Source organism: Neodiprion fabricii, chromosome 5 (genome assembly GCF_021155785.1).
Source record: "Neodiprion fabricii isolate iyNeoFabr1 chromosome 5, iyNeoFabr1.1, whole genome shotgun sequence".
In the NCBI taxonomy this organism is placed as follows: Eukaryota; Metazoa; Arthropoda; class Insecta; order Hymenoptera; family Diprionidae; genus Neodiprion; species Neodiprion fabricii.
In genome coordinates this window covers 24,582,768-24,598,522 of record NC_060243.1, presented here as the reverse complement: position 1 = coordinate 24,598,522, position 15,755 = coordinate 24,582,768, and the positions used below count along the sequence as shown (strand labels likewise).

Sequence of the window (15,755 nt, the reverse complement as noted above, 5' to 3'; positions counted from 1 at the left end):
GAATGTTTTAAAAATATTCAAAAAGAAACGTGTCATGATACTGAGAAATGCATAAGAATAGTGAAATTTGATTTTAACAAATTGACAGTTCAATTTTCCGGGTGGAGCTTAGTTTTGAGTCTTGAAATTCCATATAATAAGAATTATAAAACATGACAAATTATCGTTTAGCTTATCTTCGAATAATTTACTTGGGTCTGGTTTCTTTTTAGCGAAATTATACTCACGTCGTGTAGAAAAATAGTATTATATTGTGATAAATGAAAGAGGAAAAATATTTATTACACTAAAAATGCGTATCTGTAAACTAACTGTTAATTTTTCTGCGAGTATTTGTTGTTACGAAAGTTTCGATATTTCTGTGTCAAGCCTTTTTTGCGATAGAGATACGTGGACTTTCATATCTGGAGATGTGTACGTCAGCGTCGAGATAAACCGGGGAACCACCTTAAGCCATAACATTTCTTATCGTCTCGGAGTCATGTCAGCGTTAATATTATATAGATTCGTCAAGCAATTGTGAGGTTATCGATGATTCGCTGCAGTCACGCAAGTTCAAAGAAGATTCCGCGCTTTTACTCCCGTCTTATAAAAGGCCTTGTTTTGCAAGCGAAGAGCACATTAACGATCTTGAAGCAGAGCCGGTTGAATAAGGTAAGGATTGAGCGTCATTGTACAATTCGTAACGAATTTTCCCCATGTTTCACAACGTGACAAAAAATATTAACCATCATTAACCGGTTGAAAGCAATACCATCGATTTTGAAACGTATCATCGCCGGATGAGGATTAAATTAATTGCCATGCGTTTTTCTTCGTCTTTTTATAACACTAAACATCTCGTGCACGTGAATAACACAAGTTTACCAAATAGTAGAAAAGACTGCATGGTTATTTGTGACGGTGGAATAATCAAAGATTTACTGAGACTAATTTTTTTTCATACAGTAGATCACCATGAAGACCGTCGTTCTAATCGTTTCTGCAATCGTTCTAACTGCGATGGTTGGATTATCTTCAGTTCAAGCCAGCGAAAGGCAGTCGGCTTCTCTCGTCGTAAGTATTTCCGTTTTCATACAATCGGTACTAGAAATAGGGCCGGTCGCGGAGGTTTAGGGGGGTTTAGGGGGGGGGGGGGGGGATATTTTTAAAAATTAGCATACTCCCATCAACGAGCTTGGCACGCTATTTTTTTTTCAAACATTTCACTTTTGTTGCCAGTTTTATTGCGAGAGTATCTGGAAAAATTTCGGCTACGCTTCTGAGTTTTCTTGAAAAGAAACTGCTCTATTGAGAGAGTCGACTGTAAAGATATTAGATTCTACGAAAAGTAACTCACATCGATTGAATTTATCTTACGCTTTTACTAAGATTTCTGCTAACGAGATTGCCCGTGAACTGGGTACTGGAACCGAAACATTGAATTCGATCATTTCGAGAGAATTCTATTGATACATTTATGTTCCGTATACGCGATTAGAAGAAGTGAATGTTATCATTTCCAGAAGAATCGTTTAATTTCTTTTTATTCTCCATTGGCAATCCAGAGATCCACGTCGTCTTATTCCAATTAATCTAACGGCATACTATTCATCTTTAATTGGGTATTAACCAGCAATAATGAGTCATTGACTAATTAAACAGCGTGCATGTTTCGTAATATATGTGTATTTCAGGAACGCTTGGTGAACTCTGCGAATACACGTGTTCGAAGATCAGATAGGAGTTTATCAGATATGATAATCAATGCACCCGGTATACCCTACGACAGGAAGAAAGAGATGCTCGACCAAATCCATGCGATGAATATGAAGATAATCGGTAACTTTAACTGATCGCTTAATGGACGTTAGTAGTACATCGTAAAAATTTGTGCAACTATGCATTACCGATTCGTATTTCGGTATTTTATTCTTTCTTTTGTAGCTTTAAGAATAATTTGACATAAGTTTCGAAATGAAGTTTGAAAAATTGACGAGTTGCCAAGCTATCAATGCTGTATGGCAATAATAAAGTCTTCAGAAACTGATAACTTAATTGCTAAAAATGATGAGGCATTATGAGAGTTAAAGGAGCCGAAAGTTTTGAATTTGAAAAATGTCATTAAAACTTTTTCTTCGCGATAATATCCAAGAAAGTGAAATGCAAAGACAGATTCTCCGTTCTTCGCCAATTATTGTAACCCCATCAATACAATTTGTTATTCTTTCGTTTCAAAATTGTTCTAAGTATACAAATGCGATTAGTGTTATAAAATGATTAAAGAATGTTTTTAAAAAATTCTAAAAGGTCGTATCGAACATGTGAAATTTTCAAAATACCGCATGTAATAATGACGAAGGACTTTTTTCGTCCGTAGTTTACTCGCGAACCAATATCCTAAAATGTCTGAAATTCCGAAACCAACTTGACATTGATGAAATAAAGCTGGTCAGCAAAATTCGTTGGAAACTTGTCACATCACCTTTTTAAACTTCTTCGGGAAGCGTTGCTTCTTGATACGAGTGACGCAGTTTGTGGCTGTTTCGGGTCTATCCGGCCCCCCCTTGTGGATTGTCCCTATATTTTTCCACTCTGGCTGTACTCTGGATATTGGCCACTGTTCCAAACGCGTTACGGGGATTACAGAGAACGCCAGAACTCTGGGTATAAGGCATTTCACAGGCTTAGCCAATGTGTAAGCGTGGCGTAACGACTTCGAGTATCGTTGTCGCAGTTTACAAGGATAGCGTCCCTAACCCCGGGATCCCGAAGGGCTCCTTGTTCAGGGATTCCTAATACCTGATCCTTTCCTTGGATCCTGTAATTAGAACATAGGGTCGCGAGTACATTATCGGCTTGCCTTACTGGTTTGAGAGCGTTACGGAACCGCTGATCCGTTTTCAATATGGTTGAAACTGAAATTGATTTCAAGTCTGTTGAAATTTCGGGTAAGTTTGTAAACTGTTCGATTCCTTCGACCATCCACGACTCCGGGTTACGATTAGAGAAAGATACTTTCTAATACATCGACATATTTCTTGATCAGCGATATTTTTAGGTCGGAAATTTTCAATGTTTTGCAAAGGCATTGATAAAAACCCTTTGGACACCTATTCGATGATTTGTTGATTGATTTAGATGTCAATTGCATAAATCCGAGTACGAAACCAACAAATGATAGCCACGGAAAAGTAGCTTCAAGCCAGCGATATTCCGAGATTGGATGTGAAATATCTATTTTAAAAAGAAATACCTAGAAAAGAGAGAAGTATGATAAAATTTTCGAAACCTTAATCACTTCCAATTCAAAATACCTCGTTTATTTTGGCCACACTGGAAGCATCAAATTGTACTTCGATGAATCACCGTAAATGATGAAGCTCTCTTGCTAATTTCACTGTTTTACGTTGTTTTTGTAAATTTCGATCCACAGCTTATAAGAATTGAAACAGACGAATTTTTTCAAACAATTTTCCGACAAAGTGACCGTCGGCAAACTACTCGCCGCGTTTTCGCGTTATTTTACCAATCAACGACCATTTCGACACCACCAAAAATTCCCGCTATTCCGTGTCGACGATGCGTAGTTGACGACGAAATTCCGAAGCGATTCCAGCGATGATCTGACTCGCGATCTGTAGGTTCCGGGTCGCCGCAGCGTAAGCCGGATGCTTGCGATAGTTGACGTATTCCTGTTGTCCTGCGGTATTTGGGCCCTGGATTAGCGCACCAGGCAAGGAAGCTTCACCGGGATAACCTGACGAGACGAAGTAGGAAGTCGATGTGCCAGGTGATCCGTAAGATATCGAAATGCTTCCGGGTACGGAGTAGAACACGGTCTGGATTCCTGGTCCAGCTGCGATCCTGATTAACGAAGGTCCTGCAACTGAGACTGGAATCAAATGTTCCAGAACGTAAGGCAAACGCGGTTTCGGTTTTTATGGATTATAATGTGGTCTCAATCCAAGACTATCCGATGCCTGATTTTCTAATTAACGTAGAAAAATTCTTCTATGATAGTTGAGGGGTGGAAAGGATGAATTTGAACCTTCGTGAATCTAAAATGCAAATTCTGTTTTCCTGAAAAATTTCATCAAATTTTGATCCAACTCTCTTGTTCAATCTCGTTATAATCGGTTCTTTTCAAGTTTCGAGGTTATGTTTTTTGACCAATTCTCGAAAGGTTGAATCGAATGAGGATTTTTTAAAAAACCTTTTTCTGATTTTTTTTTTAACGCATTCTCTTTCGAAAACGAGTAATTTGCGTTTCTTCTAGCTTTTTTCATTTAAACAGCTGGTATTGAATGTTATCGCTGATTGAAAATACGTTGATTATAAGTCAAAATCATCAATACTGAAAGAGTAGTTGAAACAAAATTACCCAGTGTTCTTCAAACTTGCAGAAATTGTTTTATAGCGTGCTAAAAATTCAGCTAAGGGCAGATAATGATCAAGTTAGCATGGAATGCCCTGTACATTATTTATAGCAATATAGACTTGACTATTGAAAAACGCGAAATTTGTTTCCAGGACTTTGTCCAAAAACAGTCTACTGAATAAAATAAATGAAATCGAAGAAATTTACCAGATTTTTAACAATATCATAACGATTCGAAACAAGGCATCGGCATTAGGGTGGCATCTGACTTTTTCATTCGTAGGGTGTACAATTCGTTTGGATTGCCGTTTACGATAATGTGAATTCATTATCAGATAGTAGCACCAACGCCCACTAAAATCATGCAGTTACAATTTTTTTTTTTTTCAATCATTACTACAATAAAATATGCACTAAGTTTGTACCCGAGAAACGTCTGTTTTAAATAGAAAAATCAAACCTCTTACAGGCAGGGATTATAATCGAGATAAAAATGTGAAAAAATTAAGGAACCGTTCTTTAATTAACATATTTGAAACCGATTTGTAAGAAGTCTGATAAAAAACTCGTTCGAACCCCAATCGATATCCATTCTTTTCTCCATAATTTTGGTCCTTTTTATCTTTGCAGTCTTAAAGCAGGATCTTCGTAGCACAGAGTTTTAAACGTTAGACAAATATCGCGTTTGGCTCGTTAATCTCCAGTGTTCCTGGATCATACTTGAGTGAATTTTGGTCCAACGTACCCTGATTCTGCGGAGGCGGTGTATTGACAGTGTTCTTAGGAGGATTGACTTCTCGACCTCCGTGACTCCCGGGGGCGTTATTTTTCTCGGCCGACTCAACCGCTCCCATCATATCGATCGTGTTTCTAATCGCGGAGGCGTGAGAAGCGAGCAGGCTGCAGGCGACGATCAGAATAAGTACGCTCCGAAGATCGTAGCGTCTCATTTTCCTCAGGTCGACAACACACGCGTGTGGGTGCAATGTGCGTGATAAAAAAATTTTCATACCCGAATGTCTCCTTTACTGGAAGAGAAAATTTTTATACTGTGATCAGAAGAATGAAACCTTCTACGTTTATTTTAATTATTAATTGTAAGTATGACAATAAATTTCCGTAATCGTATTGGTTTAAATTTTTGAATATTTTGAATTTTTACAAGTATTTCATCGAGGGGAATGAATGGTAAGATTTTTAGAAAAGAAAGAGCGACTCGCGCATGGCGATTGGCATGAAAACTCAAAATTTCGTTTGAAAATTAACCTGCAAAGTAATAATTTGCCTATTTTCCACAACGTTTTCGTGAATTAAGAAGCATGTGATAAAATTTTTAAGAATCAAATTCGAGTTTTCGGTTTTTTTCAAGATATTATATTCTGGTTATATACTTTTATGAAATTAAGTCATTCGTCATTTCACTGATGGATGAAATTATTTCAATAACTATAAACTATTTTTTAATGTCGCGTTGAATTCTTGTGGGAATTTCATTCTCGTTTAGGTTTGGATTATTTTTCATACAGTTAGCAGAATTTTTTTAACATTATTTTCATTTTTCACATAGTTTCCCCGAGTGAATTTGTAAAATTGATTAATCTTCGCTGCTCTTCCTCAATTCGCATAAGCATAATCGATTTTCGAAGGAACACCGCAGATCTCCGAACAAGCAGTCACGATCAGTTCAATGACAAGACACTTTGCATTTTGCACTGTTTGCATCACATCAGCGACGCCTAAGTTCAGGAGATATTCTTGAGCCGAGAATTTTCACACACGAGATGATGCAATTCATCGCCTATAAAAATGTTGGAATATTATTGACATACCTTAAGTGCGATCGCTGGAGCTGTTAGATGCAAGAAACAAGCGTTGCGGTGATGTAAACTCGCCTATGTTCAACCTTCTACTGCAGTTCTTCAACTTCGGTGAAACTGTATTTATACGAGTACAGCCGATCCCCCATAGCCAGTGTAGTATAAAATGCGAATAAGCATGGACATCATTTATCCACACCATTGTAACATCGATAGAAGCTCAAACGTAAGTCCGTTTCTATATTATATTGTCGTGTATATGGATATTCAAATTTCAATATTTTATTCGCTTTTAGAAACAAACAGGCTGAAATGAAAAAGAAGAAAATAAAATAGATTGAAGATGAGTAACAACAAATCGCAATATCGAAACTGCGATTCAATTTCGTTACAGATTGTAAGGCTGCTCATTTTTTACATATTATTTTTGCCGGTAGACTGCAGAGGAGTGGATATCCATCAAGTATTAGGTATACGTATATTATAGGCTCTTGATCTTTCGATTCGTGACTAATCGCACCTTTCACCGTTTGCTTGAAATTAACACTGGCAGAATCCTTGGTCCTTGAGTTGGCTCGTTGCAGCTGTAATTACGATGCACTCGCAACTACTTGCGAGTCTAACTATTTGTGATAACGATGACTAAGTACTTCTACGTTCGAAAGTTTAACGGGTTGATAATACTGGCCGTGCAATCAAAAATCTTGGATATATTGTATCGTCTTTTTTTTTCGGCAGGATTGCGCAGGGAGAAATATAAGGAAGACTAACTAAATAAACAACAAACAATTCTCCAATGATACACATGCTACTCTGATTGCGTCATTTTCGTTTTCTTTCGACATAACGAGAAGACATATACTGGTGAAAAATAGTCCAAGTACCTAGTAATGTTCATTGATGCCTTACCCTTACGGCTAACTTGTTTCTCGATCCGAAATAAAATGCGAGTTCTATTCTATACGAATTATGTGACAAATGACTGGCGATGCAGCTTTCGTGAGAGATTGGGGGTCATTGTCACATAATTTACACCTTGTTTCGGACCGATAACAAGCCGAAGAATTGCAGGTTTTAATTCTTATTTTTCACTCGATTCACCTGTTTTATTGGCATTTCACCGCCGGTGAGTTAAAATCATAAATAATCTGACAGTTTATTCCCATACTTATTAAATTTTTTGCAATAATGTTTCAAATTTAATATCGTCGTTGTATCCGTGAGTTTTATTCTCGAGTGGAGAAAATAAGTGCCCGAGTTTTCACAAATAATATACCATATGTCGAAACGAGAACAAATATTCGTCTTATCATTTTTTTCAATATTGACCCGACCCGCAAAAAGTTGAGTACACGGGACACTCCAGCTCCGGTGTACTTGAGTCTCTTCTGGCTAAGGTAAATATGAAAATAATTAGATTAAACGTCCAGACGGTAAGAAAATTTGGTTTAATAACATTTGCAGTAAATTTCATCCACACTGTAATATAAAAATGCATGGATGTAATATATTTGTGTGTGTAATCCGTGGGTTAATGAGGAATTTGTCTCGGTACCACCGTATGTAGTATCGTATGATGTGTCAGGCACAGACACTCTCATATACTAATTATCTAGTAAAGCAGCCTTGGAGGCATGGAGGATAAGATTAAACTGGGATTTCGGTACACAGTAATCAGCCACGTATTAACGTGACATTGGCGCCTTGTTTAAGTTAGGCTCATTTTACCACCCTGAAGGATGGTAATCCTAACCTTAAAAGGTGCAGGTGTATCGTGTATTTTTTTGCCTTTGGGTTGGCAGTCCGAAATAAACATAGAAATCAAATTTCAAGGCCGAAAAAATTGAATCAATGAAACAGTATTTTACTAATTTTGATATTTTTAGTTTGGTATAGGGCGAGAAAAAATTCGTACATCCGAAATGTTTGTTATCGATACTCCGAGTTCATGGTATCGAAAGGAATCAAGAAGCAGTGACGGTAGTTATTTATTACGCGGAGAGTCGAAGTTAACGTCTGTAATAAAAAGTTGAAATACAGTATGGCTAGACTGTCGAATGCTGCAATAATCCTGATCGACTGACACTTTAAGTTTGTCAATTTTCTGAAGATTCGAGCTTCTCGGACTGCAAGAGTCGAGAAGCCGAAAACTAGAAGGCTTTACGTCTCGTTTTACGACGCCCAAAAGACAACCAAAGCCTTAAAGACGTCATTAAGACGTAAGTCTTTCGGACTTCATAAAACGAGACGTAAAACCATCTGGCGACGTCATCCGGACATTTTCTCAGTGTTTGATAGTTGGGGAAAGACAATCTTGGTAGATTAGTGGTCGATCGATTCACGGCTACCACAGAGGATATGAAATACGATAGATAAAGTTACGAGTCAGCTGCGAGGCTGGCTGTCGGAAGAGAGCTTTTATCGAATATGGTAGAGACGCTTCTTCGGTACGCGAAAAAGAATCTGGCGGTGCAAAAATTTTTCCGTTTCTTGATCGAAAGGAATTTTGAATTTAGAAGAAATGCAGTAAAACAAATACTATTCGCATTTACAAGTCAATTATTTCACGTGGTCTACATTCACGCTTGTTCACCACAACGGATGCTCGAAATTTTTTTTCTCGTCCAGTTAGTGAGGGAGAAGAAGAATTAAGGTTGGATAACGGGGGTGCAAGGGAAAGCGGAAATAGAATAGCATTCATCCACTAGTCCGTATATTTTCTTCTCCGAGAAGGCGACGTGTGCAGAAGCGTCCCTGGGGAAGAGAGGCGATAAGTGATCCTGGCAACAGAATCAAATCGTCAGATTGCTTGAACCAATCTACGAGACAGTTTCCTCCAATAACTTTCCGCCCAACCGTATTATCGAGCGAGATGTATCTGGTGCTGGCATCTGGGATAAAGTGTCTACAGATACTGATTCACTCTCGCTTGGAATCTTATCTTCTTTTCAGATTGAGTAAAACACGTTTCCTGGTTATTAGTGCGCGTGCATTAAATCACCATTAAAATCAACTTTTCCAGGCGTCATAAAAATTGTGCAACTGTTATAGTTGTCGGTTGACAGCCTATATGCTCCAAGTCAGGTGACCCAAAATTTCGTTAATGAATCGTCATGGGAAGATTATATAATTCCATAAAATACGGACATTTTTTGGTACACATATCTCAAATTATGACAAGTAACGTTGAACTATGCAGCTGATATGATTAAGAGAGATTTTTACTTGGTATCCAAGGTCCAAACATCCATAGATGTTGACGTTTCAGCCCATTGCTGGGGACCCTCCTTAGAAGTATAATATTTGTTAGAATAACTTACGTCACATATAATCATTTCACAAAACCCCCGACGAAAAATATGATGATTAACAAAACAATGCGATTAAGTTCTGTAAAATGTAAATCTTCTGCGAGAACATTCGAACTTGATCACAAATTGTGGCTTATTTCCTTTCGTCAGAGTTATTCCATTTCGTAAAATAATCTCAAATAGTAAGGCGAACAAGGGTCAAATAAAAATGAAAAAAGTTAAGAAAATAACGCCCTACCGTGATCTAATTTTTTTCCTCAATATCTTGTATCACGCGACATATACGTCATTATTCATTGCGAAAGTAATTCTTCTAGATTATCATAGCGATAATCAGGACAGTTTAAGTTTTGGCAATATCCCTACTAAATGTCAGGTGTCAGTGAAACTGTTGTACGTAACACACTCGCAAATCGTTAAACGTGTAACAGAATGGGCAGGAATTAAATTGTACACGTACATATGTCTAAATCCATGGCAATAAGAAAAATAACAACGGCCAAAGAACCGGTCGTAGTTATCAGTGCCCTGATCATCGTGAGAGTGAAATGAATTTCTAGATCGACATTCAATACTGCAACACTTTTAACAACTCACACCGGTTATTCGGTATTATTTATTATCGAGGAATTTTTTTTTCTCTGTCTGATTATTATGGCACTTCATCATCGTTCAAAGTAAGACCAAGTACGAGCAAAAGTCAGAGTTTTTGAAACGGTGCCATTTATCACAGATAAAGTCAAGGTAACGGTAATTATCCTGATTGGTCTAGACCGCACTGCCCATTCACGAGATCTCAAAGTTGGAGTTAGAACCTATCCATTATTTTGAAACGCTCTAGCGCGTACAGAGAAAGGATTTATAGATCGAATTTGCCATAAGGTATCAGTACACTCTTCTTTCGAGCTTAGATTGTTTGGATTGGTCAGATGGGCCCGAAATAATAGGTGCAGTAAAAATGAAATACTTCCATATTGTGTAGCGCTAACTTGACGGATATTTTGGTGAACCATATATTATATAGTTTACTCTGGCTAAAGTTAGTCCAACAACGAAAGTCACACGTCAGAAATCTGACTAATTATATCCGTTTATAAGACGGAAGGTGAAACCCCCTTCCGTACCTCAGATTTACTCTTCCAAGATGCATAAATTACATTACACCTTCTGGTGGGGGCTTGTAATGAATTTATTAGTTCAAAGTTCTGCTGAGTAATTCATCATTTTGTATGCATAGATAATGTAATTCGTTAATTGACGGGAGTAATGGTAGAAGAAAATGGAAATTATAAAGATACCAAAACGTATACGAACAGGAAAGCTTTGGTTATAGGTACTATAAGTACCGAACTTCTTTGCGCGTTTGTTCAAGCCAATCCAACTGAAATTAATTTCCTGAAGTCTGGTATCAGATTGAATGGTAAAGAATCTTATCTTTAACTAGAAGTTAGATGATTTGTTCGTCATCCTGCAGTGAAAGCTTGTTGAGAAAATACCAGTAAACCTTTTCCAACTATTTTTCTTAATCAGTTACCCAGCTCTGTCAGTAATTCAATGATTTATTTTGGAAGTACAGTTATTTGCGTGCCGTTTTTTTGTGCTGTTCCGAAAAGCTTCTTTACGGATAAGACGATAAAATAACACACCGTGTGTTTTGACGCGGGCTTGGCATGATTATACCGATATTGAAACTCTTGTTTGTCGCCAATGAGTAAACTACAGTGGCTAGGGGGGTGCGTTTGATTAGTTTTAATATCTGTCGGCACGTACAGTGATTAAAACTGTTATCGTCACGTTTCTGTTAATCAGGCACGTGCACCATTCAATATTCATGGTTATAAATCGAACAGACGATCAAAATAATTCTCAAATTGTACGATTCAATATATATTTTTATTGTACTATCAAACTATTTTTCCATCGGGCATATTTTTTCAAAATTTTTTGCGCAATTTCCTCAATTTTGCATTTTCAGAGTCAATAAGAGGACAATGCGAGTACGGCTGTCAAATTTAAATAATCAGTTCGATAATTACAAGCAGCATGCTGAGACATTTGTTAAAGGTTGCTCATTTGAGAATAAGATTAAAAAGCAATTGCTCGTCTTCAGGAGTTAGAAAAAAATAAACCAGGAAATGTACCTAATTTTTTCACTGTTGTTCTACGATTAAAATTTTTAGAACCGACGAGGAATCGTAAAGGCAAACACAGAACTAATTGTAAGACATGAAGAGTATTTCCAAAGTTCCAGATTGTATTTTAATATTCTATGACGTAAACATATAAAGGTGGTTTCACCTTTTACCTTTTTATTTTATAATCAAATAGCTTCTCCTAGGAGTCCTATACTTATAATGTGATTTAAATTCACCAGGTACACGTTCGTAGACACAGCGTAAGAACTTGAGTTATAAATTATAGAATCGAAGAAATATTAGCCGAACAGTGACGAGTAAACATTTACTTGATAAACGTGCGTAGGTAACTATTCATAAAAATAAAAATCCCGTGATTATTAGAGAAGAGTTTCTGTCAAGGTAATTGTTAACCATTTGTTAGAAATCTTTCCTTTTCCAGTCGAGAAGTGAGTATGAAATGAGAAAGTAAAGTAATCGAATAATTAAATAGCACTCATTGAAATTTTATTAACGACATAAATAGTGTACAATTTATTTACATATTAAATCGACGCTAATAACGGCATCACGAGACACCCTCGACGCGTAGAACGGGTCGCGATAATCTACCAAGCGTAGTGAGCACCAAGACCCTGGAAGGTGGCGTGGACGACGGGGGCGGCACCGGAGTATCCGTAAGCCGGGGCAACTCCGTAAGCGGCCTTAGCAACGACGGGGGCTGCGGGAGCGTAGCTGTAAGCGGGGGCGGCGTAGGCGGCCTTGGCGACGACGGGGGCAGCGTGAGAGTAAGAGTAGACCGGGGCCGGGGCGGCGTAAGCGGTCTTAGCCACTACCGGGGTAGAGATCGAGCTGTAAGATACCGACGGAGCGGACGAGTAAGCGGGCGCGGCGTGAGCGTAGCCGTAAGCTGGCGCGGAGTGAGCGTAGCCGTAAGCCGGGGCTGCGTGAGCCGAGTAAGCCACGGCCGGAGCGGCGTGAGCCGAGTAAGAGACGGCCGGAGCGGCGTGAGCGGCGTAGGCGAGAGCCGGAGCGGCGTGAGCGGAGTAGGAGACGGCCGGAGCGGCGTGAGCCGAGTAGGAGACGGCCGGAGCGGCGTGAGCGGAGTAGGAGACGACCGGAGCGGCGTGAGCGGCGTAGGAGAGAGCTGGAGCGACGGCGTGGCTGTAGAGGGCGTCGTTGGTGACACGGCTGTTGCTCACGCGGACGCTGGAGTGGGGAGAGTCGACTGACTTGCTGAAGGATGAGACGACGTTCTGTCCGGCGTAGCCCTTGTGGGTCGACTCTTGGGTGTATCCCACGCTGCCGTGGTCACCGGTTGCGGTGGCGATGTCGTAAGCCGCTGGACCACCGGCGTGAGCGACGGCGAGGAGGGCGGAGAGGGCGATAAGCTGGTGGTAATTCAAAGTTGGAGAATTTAGAAAGGTGAGTTAATTCAACGTTGGTACGCAAGAAGAGCGGGAAACCCGAATTCGGGATCGAGGAGACAGGAATTACGAATTTACGCGGGGTGTGAAGATAGTTTGGGATTTATTTGAAACTCGAGATTAACGGAAATAAAGTTGATTTAACCTCAAATGATCCGATACACGAAATATATGCAAATTTAACCTCTCGCATTCTAATCGAATTATTAGGTTTTCTTTACGACATGTTGTATTACTTGTTGTAAGGAAAATTGAAACCGATTCCGTTATTTGATTCATCCTCAAAAAATTACCACATGGAGAAGTGAGAGACGAATATATTCAAGAATTATCGCGAAGACGATTGAAGATGATTTGCGGTAGGAAACCACTGCAAAATATCAAAAAAAAAAAAATCTGATTTGATAAAAAAATAATAAAATTTGCATCGAGAGTAAGAGTAAGTAAGTAAGAGAGTAAGATTGCAGTTATTGTATTGTATTCACTGATCTGATTAAAAGAAAGAAAAAAAAAAAAAAATTACTGATCAAAAAGTTGAGCAATTTCTATTCTTAACCGAGAGATATTCATTTTGAGAAATTAACGTTTTTTAATCAAGTCCGGATATTCTGGATTGAATAATCATTTTGTCTTTAATAAAGCGTGAGTTTTACACAGTAAGTGACTAATCAGGTGCTGGATGTAATTTCCGCTCGTGTATCCTCCGTGTAGATTCTGGTAAGTCTACTCACCTTGAATGCCATGATGCTGGTTGTTGGTTTTCGAGAGCTGGTTCAGATCTGGCTTAGGATTAATTTGGCACGGGCTTATATACAATTTGCTCTGAGTGAGGTTTCCTCCGAGCGCGGGCAGATTTCGAACCCCCTCCCCTTTATTCTCCTCCCCATCGCGTTGCTTCGCCATAGGGTACCAACACCAACATCAACAGCGGCAGCGGCAGCGGCAGCGGCAGCAGATCGCCGGCAATCGCGTTTGACACATATAATATATTCGGTAACGTGCCAGACAGAGACAATGAGGCACGAGATCATTGTGGACCAGATGGATATAACGCGTTTTCGAGGCGTGGTCCAGGTCCGGGCCTCGCGGATTTACAATCTCTTGTATCTGGAACGGTCGACACTTATTAGGAAGGCCACGCGGTGATCTCTTGCACCATGCGGCAACTTGCGCTCTCTCGCTCTCTTTGTGTTCCTTTTATTTTATCCATTATACACGCGCTTGGCCCTGGGTGACAAATTTCTTTTACCTTCGTGCAGGGGTAAGGATATTCCTTGTTCAAGTAAACGCACACTGCACCACCTAACTGTAAAGGACGTGCAAGTTTGAATCGACATTTTTATTCATTTTTTTCTTCGCGATTCTACGAACGTTTTCGTATCAACGAATGAATGCGAATTAAATTCCAACAGTCAAAACTATGACGCAAATCTTGTACAGAATAGTCTGATAAGCTATTCAAACACGAATCAAAGGTAACAGAGGAACTACGTGTACGAAATTCTGCATGCAAATAATTACTATATTTTGGTGTAAGATTTTTTTTTTTACAACAATACTAATCAGTGCATGGAAGTTAAGGGTGACATTTATTTACAATCTTAATTCATGGATTACAATTACTTGCGATCAATTTCGTCAGTCTAATTGATTTTTCTCAGTATTTGTGTTACGGGACTTACGTTGGATTAATTCCAAGTCCAACGATGTTATCTGGATAAATTGCATCACGAAAATCGAATTCATACGAGTATCGGGTTGGTATAATTCGATCTGAATTATCGGTCACTAAAGAAAAATATTATATACACGTTTTACTTAATTTCGCAAAACTTTCGCAAAACAGTTTCACAAGTACTTTTTCATCGTTAAAGGGATTGGATAGTTTAGATGAGTCGTACACTTTGATGTACGTAATGTTTGTAACGAGTTGGAACCCAGGTAGTCCTCCATTATATCCAGAAGATCCAGATTGAACGTTAATTATTCTCAAGTTGTGAGTACAATTAACGAATTATTTATCAAGCAAATCCTCCCTCCGTCCCTCTCGCGCCCCCGTAATCTACTTCCATCTCTCTTTGACACAAAGGGATCCTCCTCGGAGCACGTTAGAATAATTCTAATCAAAGCCAGCCTTGCTCTAACAAGAAATGCTGAATCATCCGTAGCTTCATAGCTCACCGTTCCTTCAAGTTTTGTGTTCTTATTTCAGTTCGATTCAACGTTCACAGTCACGTACAGTAGCGAATGTTACGTTGGTACAGCGTAATTGATTTATTCATTTCCTCTCGCCAGTGTGTGTGTGTGTGTGTGTGTGTGTGTGTGAATGTATAGATGTGTAACGTAATATTTGCGAAGGTGGAAATACTTCGCTTCCTTTGCTTTCTCAGATACCTGCGACAGGAAATGAATGAACGCCTTTATATTCACGCGTGCATATTTACCGTATTATTCATGCATCTTCGGTTAAATTTTATTTTCACTCGTACATTCAGACTTCAGGTCATAATGATAAAAGACACGCCCGTGTCGCTTTATTTACTTCTCTGTATCTTTTGTAAATGTGCGTAACTCACTTGTGACACTCTTCAGGGAGTCCGAGACTTTCCTGACCGTGGTTCGAGGTAAATTCAAGCTTTGTTTAATGTGTAAATTGAATTTTTTTTTCAATTTTATACGGTAAAATTGAAATAGGTTAGACGGTA

At 38.9% G+C, this 15,755-nt stretch overlaps 1 protein-coding gene and 1 long non-coding RNA gene across 3 annotated transcripts; one reads left to right on the top strand and one right to left on the bottom strand.

Annotated features, from left to right (window-relative positions):
• The first annotated feature begins 499 nt into the window (after nucleotides 1–499).
• Nucleotides 500–6,488, top strand: LOC124183769. The gene is made up of 5 exons (XR_006871044.1): nucleotides 500–654; nucleotides 949–1,056; nucleotides 1,677–5,457; nucleotides 6,007–6,403; nucleotides 6,474–6,488. It is a non-coding gene; the product is annotated as an uncharacterized LOC124183769 (long non-coding RNA).
• Nucleotides 6,489–12,108: 5,620 nt separating this feature from the next.
• Nucleotides 12,109–13,908, bottom strand: LOC124183762 (cuticle protein 16.5-like). Of its 2 annotated transcripts, XM_046572715.1 has the most exons (3): nucleotides 13,782–13,908; nucleotides 12,709–13,014; nucleotides 12,109–12,678 (listed from the first exon to the last, which is right to left on the bottom strand). In XM_046572715.1, the coding sequence occupies exons 1-3, from the start codon at nucleotides 13,791–13,793 to the stop codon at nucleotides 12,232–12,234; spliced, it is 765 nt and encodes a 254-aa protein (XP_046428671.1). In that variant the 5' UTR covers nucleotides 13,794–13,908; the 3' UTR covers nucleotides 12,109–12,231. The 2 variants fall into 2 exon arrangements, with proteins under 2 accessions (XP_046428671.1, XP_046428670.1); XM_046572714.1 differs by having other exon boundaries at nucleotides 12,109–13,014.
• Between the last annotated feature and the right edge of the window lie 1,847 nt (nucleotides 13,909–15,755).